The sequence below is a fragment of the Rutilus rutilus genome (genome assembly GCF_951802725.1).
Source record: "Rutilus rutilus genome assembly, chromosome: 6".
Taxonomy (NCBI): Eukaryota; Metazoa; Chordata; class Actinopteri; order Cypriniformes; family Leuciscidae; genus Rutilus; species Rutilus rutilus.
Genome location: NC_140214.1, coordinates 18,111,111 through 18,124,451, shown reverse-complemented (window position 1 = coordinate 18,124,451; position 13,341 = coordinate 18,111,111). Strand labels below are relative to the sequence as shown.

Sequence of the window (13,341 nt, the reverse complement as noted above, 5' to 3'; positions counted from 1 at the left end):
GCCTGTTGCGTTCGCAATGTAGTTTGGACGATTTTGCTTTCACTTATACGTTTTATTATTTTATACACTGAGGCACTCAGACATAGTCTGCAAGCGCGAGCAAAACGACAAATGAAGCAGCGAGCGTTGATTGTAATGAAAATGCTCTAGTTCTTTTGCACTGTATTGTCACAAATTGGGTAAACTTGTGTTAACACACAAATTGAGTAAAAACAATTAAAACATTATTAGACCGTAGCCCGATCTTCAACAGGCTGATTTTCAGCATGAAAGAGGTAATGAATAATATCAAAAATGAATACCACTTCCAAGCAAAGTTCAGAGGAAAAATAGGCTTTTCAAATGTGCAATTTTCTACCACATTAAAAGTGAATTAATACCGTGAGCTTTTATCAGAGAGAAAATCAGAAATTTGTCAGAAAAATAAGTCAGAAAGTCAGCACTTTTCAAGACTGACCCTTAAGCATATAAAATAACCCAGTTTTAATAAATAAATAAATAAAAACATTGAGACTACATGGTTTCAACTTAAAGACTTTATTTGAAGACTTGATAGCCAAGTTTGATTTTCTTTCTGACTGAACTTACAGTGCAGCAAACAGACACACAAAAAAGGAAGAGAGTGGTGAAAATTCATCCTAAATGTAACATTAGGACTGAATCCAGTTTATTCACGTAGATGTGACGTTGTCCTTTTGACTGTTTCCAGACTTCAGTGTGCTACAATATTAGCAAACACAAGAATCCATCATATGGAGTTGTGCTGGATTGAACATCTAAACAGACAGACATTGTCCAACAGTGGGCTCATCATAGAGGTCTAAACAAAACAGTCCGGGAACGGTGCATCGACAACTTTATACCACAATCTCGGAGTCGTTTTGTCTTGTTCATTGAGCAGAGATGTTCTTTGTGCTGAATTCTTGTTTTTTATCCTTTAGTTAAAATTATTTTAATGTAACATGACCTAAAACAGAGGAACAAAACCCATAATAAACTACACTTGAAGGGTCCATTCCTCTCCATGCTGAAACACTTTAGCCCTATAAATGTCAAATACTATCATCATCAAATATAGTACAGGTGGCATTCATTAATACATCGTCTATCATTAATACAACAACAGTTAAAAACCAAGAGTGAATGCTGGTCTCCCTGATAGGGTAACGAGAAAGAGGCAGCTTTAGTTCATTCTGAGTCATACCGAGTCAGTCACTCACTGCCGGGTCCCCTTGCAGTTTAATTCAACTTAAATGAACAAAACAAACCACATTCCACAGTCACTGTAAGCAAACAATAAAACTCACTCTAAGCAACCTTAAACAGATTGTGTTCTGCTCAACATATGTCCATTTTTATACAAAGCCAACAATGTTTGACCAGTCGTATCCATGTATGAGAGAAGCTTTATAATTTATGCATGAGACCAGATGTATAAGGTAGGTTATTGTATGATCTAATAAAACAATATCGACAAGGACACTTTCCCAGAGCTGAGGCGTTTTGTCAGATTTGGCGTTAAACAACAATGGGGAAGAAATGAAGCGTTCCCACAGATGCGACCAAGGCCGTAACCACCATAGACACTGAAATATTTGATCGATATGAGCATTTCAGCGATTTATTCTTAAATTATAACTGGTTATATGTAGTGACGTTCTTGGTTACAGCCACCAAATGAACATACTGGCATGTAGAGAATATGGGTACAAAGTGGTAACATTACACCAGCAATTTTCAAGGGCTGTAAATTGTTCTCCTTCTCATTGAAGCGTTCAGAATAAAGATTTCTGGCTTCTTTTTTTTTGTGAGTGATGCAAACGGAATGAATGGCAATTTTGATCGTCTATGTATAGCAGATGAGATGTTTAAACCTTTACATTTTGGTTTTGATCCCTGACCAGCATGCCACAATGCTGGGAACTTTAAACACTGGTATGTTATTGTATTCTCACTTATCACTTATGCCATCCAAAAATTTAAGAGATGATCTTTTTTTTCTTTTAAAACAGTACACTAAAATGTCTAGAGTCACTCTGGCTCCATAAGCAAGCAGGGTTAACATACATTTGCACACTTGTACATTATACATACGTACATAAATATACACTTACATCTGTGCATATGTATGTACAAAGACACACTTTAAATGGACTTACATAATTTCTATATGTGTACACATACACAAAGTTACAGCATACATGTTAAGTGCTAGATTTCCAAGTATAGCTACTGCAAACCCAGTATGGCATGCTGGGTCTGCCATGGCTACGATAATACTGGTAGGCAGGATAACACAGTTTATGAACAACACATAGTTTACACATTTCACCCTTGAGGATTAAGGGAGCATGGGTTTGATTCTTCATGTTACGTTTGTTTGGAGACCGTTTGGGTTTCAGCAGCTATGTACAGAGGCAATGCCCACAGTCCAGTGTGAGGCTAGAGAGAATGAGAGAGAGAGAGAGAGAGCGGAGCTTGTGCTAGTTAGAAAGCCTCTCGGCCGCCGCTTATACACTGTCAGTCTGACAGAATGTGCACAAAGGACATTGGGAAGGCCCCTTTCCTTTCAGGCTGCCCCTCTATGTGCCCGATCTGTAAAAAAGGCAGGTTGATGAATGTGACAATATGCCCTAAAACTGCATTAACAATACTAGTAGCAAGCGCACGGCACAGATTTACTCACCCACCACTCCTGGTCTTCCTCTCCTGTAACAATTATAACCTCCCCCTCCACAAAAGTCAACTCATCATCATTATCAGCTTGGCAATCGTAGATGGTTTTCACACGCCTAATTTTGCTCTTTGCCTGCAAAGAGATGATCCTCAGTTATTTTAGTGTTATAATTATAAATAAGTGTATTTTTTATTAATAATAAACTAATAACTTTTTGCACTTTTTAAGCTAAATATTTTCCCCCAATTTTTTTTTTGTTAGGTTTAAAATGATAAAACAATAGATATAGGTCATGAAATGAGGAAAAAATTATTATTTGTGCACTTTTGGGGTCCACTGTACATATAGAACACTCTCTAAAATATCTTTCACTCACTACTGTGTTTATTTTCCGTGGCATCGGGACGGGCATCTCCACAGCTCCTGCAGGCGCACCATTAGTGTCTTCACTGGCCTGTCTGGGAGAGAGCTCCTCCTGCTGACTGGATGACTGCACCTCCGTCAGCTGGGGCTTCGGGCTGGTTTCCTCCTGTGTCGTTTGCCTCTGTGCGGTCTCCGCTGCTGGAGACATCATAGGCTTGGATGGGAGGTCAGAGAGCTGCGGCTTAGGGGGAAGATCCTTAAGCTGTGGTTTCGGGGGGAGGTCAGAAAGCTGAGGTTTTGGGGGTAAATCCGACAATTGTGGTTTCGGGGGAAGATCAGACAGTTGCGGTTTAGGGGGAAGGTCTGAGATGTGAGGTTTCTGTGGCACCTCCAGGGGCTGGGAGCGTTCTGCGGGTTGTGGGATTTTAGGTGGAGGCTCAGTGGGTCTGGTTATTGTATCTGAAGCTCTGGTGTGAGGCGTGTCCTGGGCATGTGGGGGTTTCTGCATCACATCGGGACCAGACTTGTCCATTGAGGGGAGGTGGATTGTGTCAATCTTTCGTAGTGCCACTGAAAGAGTAAGACATGGGGCAGGTCAACGTAAAGGTAAAAATTAGAAATTGAAGTAAATCCGTTGTATTTAATGCCATGTTAAATGTACCTTTTTGAGGTAGTTTGGGAAGAACCCGTGGGCCAAATGCTGCTTTTGTGTTCATAGAAGTAGTGCTGAAATCAAAAAAGTCCTGTGATTAATTTCTCTATAACAGACTAGAAAAAAACTGTTTTGTTTACAGTTAATATCTATTACACACACTGTAAAATGCACAAATGTTTTTTTGTGCAATACAGGACTTTTCAATGTCTAAATGTCAGTGTGGTGCAACACCTTTGCTGCTGCTGAATTCCCTCAAACTTATTGGCCGGGGATGTCCGATTTGCAGAAGGAGGTGTAGACTCACTTCCTATGAGGTTCAAAATAAAAAGGGGGAAGAGGTTTAAAGCGGTTTTGAAGTCCCCGTATTTCATTAAGAGCTTTGGCCATGTCTTACACTCTTTGTTTTTATGTCACCAAGACATTTTTTTTATGTTAAAATACTTTCTCAAATCGCAGCTCAGTTCACCCAAAAATGTAAATTCTGTAATTTACTCATTACAAACCCCTAAGACTTTTGTTCATCTTCGAAACACAAATGAAGAGATTTTAAATGAAATCTGAGAGATTCCGGGTCCCTCCATTGACAGTCCACGCAACTACCACTTTGACACTTCAAAATGTTCATAAAGAGAAAGTTCTGTTCATCATATAAAGCGATCGTGTCTCTTCATAAAATTTGGACTAAACCACTCAATTCATATGGATTAGATTTACGATCTCTTTACGAACTTTTTGAAGTGTCAAAGTGGTAGTTGCATGGACTGTTAATGAGAAAGATTTCATTTAAAATATCTTCATTTGTACTTTAAAGATGAATGAAAGTCTTATGGGTTTGGAATGACATGAGGGTGAGTAAATGAAGACAACGTTTTTTTTGCAATTTATTAAACTATAATATGCCAAGACAACTAAAAGAGGGTTGATTTCTCGGAAAAAATAATTAAAATAAAACTGTGGCTCTGTGGCACAATTAGATCTTCACCAGCCCAATTACCTCAACCAATGGCATGAGTTTGGGGCCAACTATTTGTTTATCCTACCAATGAAAGAGTGTTTGGGGAAACCAGTTTGAAAATTGGCACTTTTCACAAATACAGTAGACATTTGGTGTCCCAAGGCTTTTTAAAAAAAAAGAATTAATGTTGATAAAATGTTATAATTTTGACAAATTCTTAAATTGATATTTTGTCTAATTGTAATAATTAACTAATTTTAATCACCATTTTAATTTGAGTTGTTCTGTTAGGTGAAGCTAATAGAACACATTACACATTTTACCTTTAAACAATTTAATAGGATATTTTAATTTAATACAATGCAACAACACAAACAAAATAAATGATAATTATTAAAATCGCAAAGCTCAGAATCACAAAACAAAAAGAAAGCTGCCATAAGCTAATTACTAAGAAAAAACACTTTAACTCTCATTGGGGGGTGAGGACAGAGAAAATGCTGAAGGAAATGTAACATTAAGTGCTAGATGTATTAATATTTTTGGTTGTTTGATATGTCAGGCATCCTTCCCAGAAAGCTCTTGGTCTTTGATTATTAACACACTCAAGAACAAGATCTCTAAATCAATTATTCAGAAAATCACTTAATTATGTAATGGCCATTTGAGGTCAGGCTGAGAATTCCTACCCACCCATTTCACACCAACACCACCACCACTATCAGCAACAAAACAACAAAATTACAAGAATTTTTCAGAGGTGTTGGCAAAAAACTTTTGTTTCTGCAATCACAAAACAGAGGTGTTGCCACCTGGACGCACCTTTGCTCTGCGGGCCCTGCAGTACGGGGCTGGGGGGGTCTGAGTGGGTGCGCTTGTGTCCGGGAGGTGGAGGAGGCGCTCTCTTCTTAGACAGAGTGGAGCTGCCTCCTGCACTCGATTGCGATCCCAGCGGCAGGGAGGTGGGCGGTCCAGAGGACGGAGCTGAAAGAGTGACGAGATGACGTGATTGGTCGAGAAGCAAGTGAGGCCCGAACGCACCGGAACACAAGGGCAAAGACAACACTCCCATCATGTGAGGAGTGATGAGTGTAAAGTGATTTCCAAAAGCACAACCAAAATAATCAAGAAAATGACAGCTAACATGGTCGCAGAATGCAGGTGCGGGCCGGCTGATAACTGATTAGATAAAACGACAGCCAAAGGTTCCACATTCCAGTTCAGTTTGCAAGCAAACAGTGGTTGTGGTGTGAGAGGATGTTTTATAATCACTAAGGGTCAGCCTCAACCGATTGCACATTATACCTCCCCCGCAATTAGAGTTAATGTAAAGAACAGTACATGCAAACAATTCAATCTATCATCATGTTTTACCTTTCCTGCTACACGGGCTGCTCTTTTTTTATCTGCAGCGTCATGCATAAAGGCATGTATACCTTTCCCAGTGGTCTTGCTGGCTATTGTGGGCCCCTCTGATACCGGAGATGCAGGTGTTTCGGTGGAGGTGCTGTAGACAGGGTTGGCAAAGGCTCCGTAGGAGAGTCTCTGTTTGTCCCTGTGTCCTAAATACCCCGGCAGAGACAGCTTCTCCTGAGGGGACACGCTTGAGGAATGACAGAAGCTCTGAGGTCGGGGAGAACGCTCCTTCTTTACCGGACTGGGCTGGAGATGGAAAAATATTACACATCACTTTATTTTGAGACTAGTCCACAGCACGATTACAAGTGAATGCATTAGGTGGCACTGGGTATACGTGGCGTTGAGGTGGTGTGTGCTTTCAGGCACATCCAAGTGTGGTAATATTTTGATTTCGGTTCTCATTTCACGAGTCATGTATCTTTGCAGATAAGGGTTCCACTTTTATGATGGCATAAAATGCGCTATTTAAAGCGCTACAAGGAACTTGGTCGCTTATCAAATTGTTTTGCTTCTGAGTGGCAAGAGAGTTTTGTTCACACAGTGGACTAAGAGCATTTTCCACCCTATTGTTAGAAGACTAATGTGACAACCATTATATAGATTCTTATATAGACTTCAATTATCACAATTTTTATTTGTGCATTACCCTAATGGCAGTAATATATTTTTTGTTTTCTATGTAAACTCTTTTTTTTTTTTGTCTAGATTTTTTTAAATAGCATATTGTTTTTTAAAAAAACCTGTACATTAGCTTAGTTTGATACAATTACAAAATATGTAACTTTTGTGAATAAAACATAATACAATTTTGCTAATTTGTTCACCCCAAAATGAAAATTCTGTCATCATTTACTCACCCTCATATTATTCCAATTCGGAACACAAATTAAGATCTTTTTGATGAAATCTGAGACCTTCTGAGACCTTCTGAGACCTTCTGACAGCTACACAACTTTGACACTTCAAAAAGTTCATAAAGAGTTCGTAAAAAAAATCCATTTGAATTGAGCAGTTTAGTAGTTTAGTTCAGTTTAGGTGTTGTTTAGTTTAGTTTAGAGACACGATCGCTTTATATGATGAACAGATTGAATTTAGGCTTGTATTCACATATAAGCATTCATCAACTCACACATAAGTTGTGGTAAACGGAAGCTCAAGCATGTTCGCTTCACGTGTGAGAACCAATGAGGTTTGTTCTCGTGTTACACAGCACGTTTGAGCTTCTACAAGAACCAATGAGGTTTGTTCTCGCGCGTCAAACAGTTACGGGTGAGCTTCTGTTTATATTTAAATGTGAATAAAAGCCTAAAATAAATCTATTCACCATATGAAGAGATCGAGTCTCTTCAGAAAATTTGATCTACACAGCTCAATTCATATGGATTAGTTTTACGATCTCTTTATGAACTTTTTGAAGCATCAAAGTGGTAGTTGCATAACTGTCAATTGAGGGTGCAGAAAACTCTCAGATTTCATCAAAAAGATCTTCATTTGTGTTCTGAAGATGAAAGAAAGTCTTACAGGTTTGGAACAACATGAGGGTGAGTAATGATGACAGAATTTACATTTTTGGGTGAACTAACCCTTTAAGTGTTGCACCATGTTCTAACCAGGTGTGGAGTATCCAGCAACAAGTAATCAGTTACCTACAAAATTACTCATAATACCTAAGCTTATTACAGGTGCATGAAGAGTGAGAGTTAGTGGAGCTCTAGTATAGGGAGATATTGGACAAAGCAAAAGGTGGGCGGACAAACCTTGTCATCTAGGTCATCGTCACTCTCGTCAATCTCCTCCAGCCGCAGATTCCACTCATACTCCACATGCACGTGAGGATTAAACCTCCCAGCTGCTGCCTCCATCAGCTGCACAACCAATCACAAAGCCATTAACATAATACACGTCTCCTCTCTGACATGAATGCCAGAAAATAAAGGTCATGTTTTGAACAATTACATGACTGTATAGTGAAATTGCATGTGGTTGTATGGCAAAATTCTTCTGTAATTACCACAGTGTCAGCAACACAGAAATTAAGTATTGAATATAAAGTATCACACTCACTAGCTCTTCACACTGTGCATTTTTCATTCGTCTGGCAATGTCCAAAGCTGTCTCCCCATTTTGATTAACTGAAATAAAACACAAAGCACATAGGTACAGCCTTGCTACTACTATGGAAAAATGACATATTTTAAAACCGAGCAAGACGCAGAAATCAAAGCCTCCAGGTTAGGTGTGGTGACACCTGTGTATTATTCAGTAGAAATGAAAAGAATTTGAGGAATGAAACTCGTTGGAAAATGAGCCTCTAAGCATTCAGACCGGCATGTGGGTTCCAGAGGCCTGTATTTAGGTTTTTAAACCTCTGTAAAATATCCAATAAACTCTTGCAAATCATGTTATGACTTTATATGAAATGTTAGAGTGATTATACATAGGTTTGGGGTAGGGGTGTCGCAATATACCGGTATTGACGATAATCGTGATATTCAAAGCATGAAATATCGACATCGTGTTAATTTAGAGCAATACAATATACCGGTATTGGCGATATTGGCGTTTTCTAGACGCAGCGCTCGTCCGCGCCCGCGCAGCTAGAGTGAAACACTCTGTCCACACCCGAAAAAGTAAGCTGAGCTCGCCAGTATTAACAACAGAGTTCTTCGGCTTCAAAGAAAACAGCACCTTAGAGGTGGTCGCACACCGGATGAGAAGCGCAGCGCCACGTCTTTAAAATTCGAACACATTGTGTATGAGTGTACACACACCGGACGAGAAGCACAGCGCGGTTCTATTCGGCATCTGTCCGCGGCGCCCAGCAACGGCTCAGGACCTTGTTCAAAATCCTGCCGCGACACAGAGCGCAGAAAAAAGTGTTCAGATCACAGACTCAGCAACTATTGTATTTAATTGTACAGTATAATCATAACATAGTACAGACATTATCTCAATTCCATAATGTCCTTAAACATAATGATATTGCTGGCCATAAACTGAGAAAGTGCGTGTCCGGTGTGCAATACCTCGAGTTGTCATAGACGCGACGCGGCTATTATTTTACTAGTCATCATGGAATGGGAAACGTGACATTAACTGTTAACAGGGGGTTTCTGTGTTCATATATTTAATAAAGGGTGATTATTAAAATTAAGAACCCCGTTTTCTTTACTCATCTTATTTTTGTATTTGTATTTGCACTTGATTTTTTTTATTCAAATCTGCTATCTGCATGACTTTATTGGCGCCAGTGCAACAACAGGTTTAAGAGCTTTTCAGTTCTTCAGGAAACCTTCAGACAGTGTTTGGCTTCAGTTTGAAACCAGATAAACTTCACATGCTTGTCTTCCTTCGCAAAAATTTGCCATAGATTGAGTACCCCCCCCCCCCCCCCCCATAGATTCTATAGATATCGCGATATATCGATATCGTGAATTCTTTTGGCCACAATAACCGTGGTGTGAAAAATCTAACATCGTGACAGCCCTAGTTTGGGGTCAGTAAGAATTTTTTTTTTTTAAGAAACTAATACTTTTATTTAATTGCCATTACAGGATTTTTTTTTTTTTTTCTATACATATATTTTGTATAATTTACTGTATTTTCTTTATTATTAAATGAATACAGTCATGTGTCTTTATATACATTATGAATACTGCATTTAATCAACTTAATCTTAAAACTTAATCAACAAATTCATGTAGAATCTAAATAAAGGAAGTATATGTTAATAAATTCACATAGCCATGCATTAAGGTTTAAACAACAAAGTATTATATTACAAATTATCAGACTTCTATCATTTATTAAAATGTTTATTTACAGCAATGTAATTGCTATTGTAGAATTTTAACTTTAGATAAATGTCAACAATCAGCTGCCTTTATTTATTTTGAAATAACTCCAGATGTTGTCTCTGTTGAAACACCATTGCTACAGATAACCCACTTACCCAGGTCAATAGATGGTTTTCCCCTGAGCAGCAGTTTGAGACACTCTGACTTCTCATATGTGCAGCAGTAATGGAGAGCAGCGTTTCCACTCTCCGTCTGTCTGTCTGGAGTTCCACTGCACACACAGATCCATATTTAACATCTTGCAGCTTAATTCTCTCCTAATGAGCATCAGTGGACTAATACACACTACAGTATGTTCTGTCCGTTACCTGTTTTGGACAAGAAAGTCCACCAGGTGCAGCGAGGTCTGGTCTGACATCCGCACAGCAAAGTGCAGCGCTGTCTCTCCCGGGTCCTGTCGACAGTAATTCAGTACCAGAATCAGGACAACATTACTGAGAAATATTTGCATTCATTTAAATATTAATTAGAACTGACAAACCCTTGGGGACCACACTTCTCATCTGACCTGAGGTCAGTTCATATACACTCTGAGAAATAAATGACTATACTTCTCTAAAAAAGCAGCATATAAATCAGTTAATCTATGACAAACTATTAGTCAAAGATCAATACCCGTCCTGCTTCTGGAAATGGATCCATTAGCTCCACTCCATCTGCATAGAGCTGAATCAGAGCCATCAGGTCTCGAGTTCTCACGGCCTCGTACAAGTCGCCCTGTCTGGCTGTGGCTGTAGTGGCTGTCCGCCGAGCAAACCTGTGCTCCACGTACTTTGTGTTTATGTACTCCTTTCTCTCGTTCCTAAAATAGTTCATTTCAAAAAGCACATACTGCTTAACATATGAATTAGTGCATTAAGGGTCATTCCAATAGTTAAAGTCTGTAGTACTATCTACAGTTGTTAAGGTATGCTAGGTAAGCCGGTACTCACATGTCACTTGATGGTGTTGGCTTTGGTGAAGGGCTCGGCAGATTCCCTTCTAAAATTTCATTAAAACTACTGTTACCCACATTCTTAGCCAGCTGTGGAAAGATCGCAATCGGCTGTGAGTAACTAGCATGTTAACAGATCATAGCATATCTATAATTTAGTAATACACTCACCAAAGCGATTATGTTAAAAAGTCAACACTTTTTAATTTATATATACACAAACCGTGCAAAAATGTGGGGTCCGCAATAATAATAATAATAAAAAAAAAAGATCTTATGCTCACCAAGGCTGAATTTATCTGATCAAAAATACAGTAAAACCTGTAACATGCTAATTAAAAATACAGTAAAAACTGTAATATTGTGAAATATTATTTTAATATATTTTAAAAACAATTTGTTATTGTGATGATGGCAAAGCTGAATTTTCAGTATAATACTCCAGTCTTCAGTGTCACAAGATTCTTCAGAAATCATTCTAATATGCTGATTTGGCGCTCAAGAAACATTTATTATTATCAATGTTGAAAACAGTTGTGTTGCTTACTTTTTTGTGGAAACTGATAATTTTTTGTTAGAAAGTTGAATGGAAAGTAGAAAAAAAAACATTTATTTGAATTAGAAATGTTTCGTAACAGTTTACAGTTCTTTTTACCATCATTTTTTATCAATTTAACGCATCTTAGCTAAAAAAAAGTATTAATTTCTTCTTCAAAAAAAAAAAATCTGACCCTTAAACTTCTAAAACGGTAGTGTAAATGACAAGATTTACATTCACATTACCAAGAGTTCAGAGGTGCCGAGTTTGTCTAGTTCCATGGACTGGATGCGTGAAATATGGACACCCATTTCCCTGTGGATCCCTGAACACTCGATGCATGTCAGGATGCCGAGGTTAGTGGATAACCATTTAGGCTCTAGAGCAGATAAAATGGGAGAAAATTGGGTTTTATATTGTAGTCGATGAGCGCTGTGTCCTGCCACTCACCTCTTAGCCACAAGGTGGCGCTTGAATCTATGAAACTCTGTTTTGAAACCTCACTGCATTGATAAAATGGGGACTGTGTCAGATGCCACTGCTACAAAACTTTCACACACAAACTTGGCTAACCTGGTGCGCCACAGTCGCAGCAGACTTCATTTCCAGGCATGCGCAGCACATCCTCGATGATGGCTTTGGTCAAATCTTCCAAACTGTCATCTCCAGCACTCTGCTCCCCACGAAACGCCATGTTCAGAGCCTCTTCCTTACTGTTAGTCAGCACTGAAATCCATCTGCTCATCACACATGAACATATATATATGCATTAATCGTTTTCACACCACCACAGATGGGCATGCGCATGTGATAAGTTATGTGAAATACCACACACACACACACACACACACACACATAAAGACAGATTTGCACACAAACATATTTATGCATCAATATATGTGCAATACAGATATTTAAATATCAACAGACATACACAAGCTTACTAATCCACAGCAAAATATATAATATAATATAATATAATATAATATAATATAATATAATATAATATAATATAATATAATATAATATAATATAATATAATATATAAGCAACATGAATCTCACAATGATTTACATGAGCTTTTTTTTAGCTATTAAGCATACTAAAGACCATAATTTAAACTTCAATAGCAAAAACAGCATTAGAGTAATTCATTTCTGGGAATCAGCTCAACTTTAAAAAAAAAATATCAACGATTAGTTCGCAGCATCACTCAAAAATGTTCACAGAAGTTTCAGCATGTTTTTTTCTATATTAAAATGTTTTAGTAAAAATATATGAATACACAGGGTATGAAAAGTGTTACTTTTTTAACACTTACATGTAGTGCAAAAACTGGAAATTAAATTTTTTAGACAATTATTTCTTATTTTTTTGGAAGTCTCTTATGCTCACCAAGACATCATTTACTTATTATTACAATTTAAAATAACTGATTTCTAATATAATATATTTTAAAATGTAATTTATTCCTGTCATGGGGCAAAGCTGAATTTCCAGCATCATTACTCCAGTCTTCAGTGTCACATGATCCTTCAGAAATCATTCTAATATTCTGATTTGGTGCTCAAGAAACATTTCTTAAAGTTGAAAACAGTTGTGCTGCTGAATATTTTGTGAACTGGATTTATTTGAAAGAGAAATAATTTGTAACATCATAAACGCCTTTATTGTGACTTTTGATCAATTTAATGAATCCTTGATGGTAGTATATGTTTTCTGTCTTATATTTTTTGTTATATGTAGCACAGCCCTAGAATATTCTTCTCGTTAACACAAAGAGGCACTGATACACTCACATCTTGTTCTCACTCATGAGCAGAGAAATAACAGATGGTATCAACTCTCGAACTAACACATTCACACTTACATCACAAACTCCTGTTCATCCTCTGCCTGGAAATGATATGTTCGATTATCTGCAGAGGGAAAGAGGGAGAGAG

At 37.9% G+C, this 13,341-nt stretch overlaps 1 protein-coding gene across 3 annotated transcripts in view; it reads right to left on the bottom strand.

The window, feature by feature from the left end:
* Positions 1-518: 518 nt before the first annotated feature.
* The window catches only part of asap1a (ArfGAP with SH3 domain, ankyrin repeat and PH domain 1a), a 50,193-nt gene continuing 37,370 nt past the window's right edge, over positions 519-13,341 (bottom strand). For 2 of the 3 annotated variants that reach the window (XM_084411368.1, XM_084411369.1), the window contains 15 exons: positions 13,269-13,317; positions 11,972-12,135; positions 11,644-11,777; positions 10,859-10,950; positions 10,542-10,728; positions 10,235-10,320; positions 10,022-10,137; positions 8,134-8,201; positions 7,827-7,934; positions 6,087-6,312; positions 3,927-4,002; positions 3,702-3,766; positions 3,054-3,610; positions 2,687-2,809; positions 519-2,595 (listed from right to left, as the gene is read on the bottom strand). In XM_084411368.1, the coding sequence (XP_084267494.1) occupies positions 2,521-2,595; positions 2,687-2,809; positions 3,054-3,610; positions 3,702-3,766; positions 3,927-4,002; positions 6,087-6,312; positions 7,827-7,934; positions 8,134-8,201; positions 10,022-10,137; positions 10,235-10,320; positions 10,542-10,728; positions 10,859-10,950; positions 11,644-11,777; positions 11,972-12,135; positions 13,269-13,317 (2,126 nt within the window). In that variant the 3' untranslated portion in view covers positions 519-2,520. Of the gene's footprint in view, positions 2,596-2,686; positions 2,810-3,053; positions 3,611-3,701; positions 3,767-3,926; positions 4,003-5,472; positions 5,635-6,086; positions 6,313-7,826; positions 7,935-8,133; positions 8,202-10,021; positions 10,138-10,234; positions 10,321-10,541; positions 10,729-10,858; positions 10,951-11,643; positions 11,778-11,971; positions 12,136-13,268; positions 13,318-13,341 lie in introns of all 3 variants that reach the window. The other variant, XM_084411367.1, reaches the window with a different exon arrangement.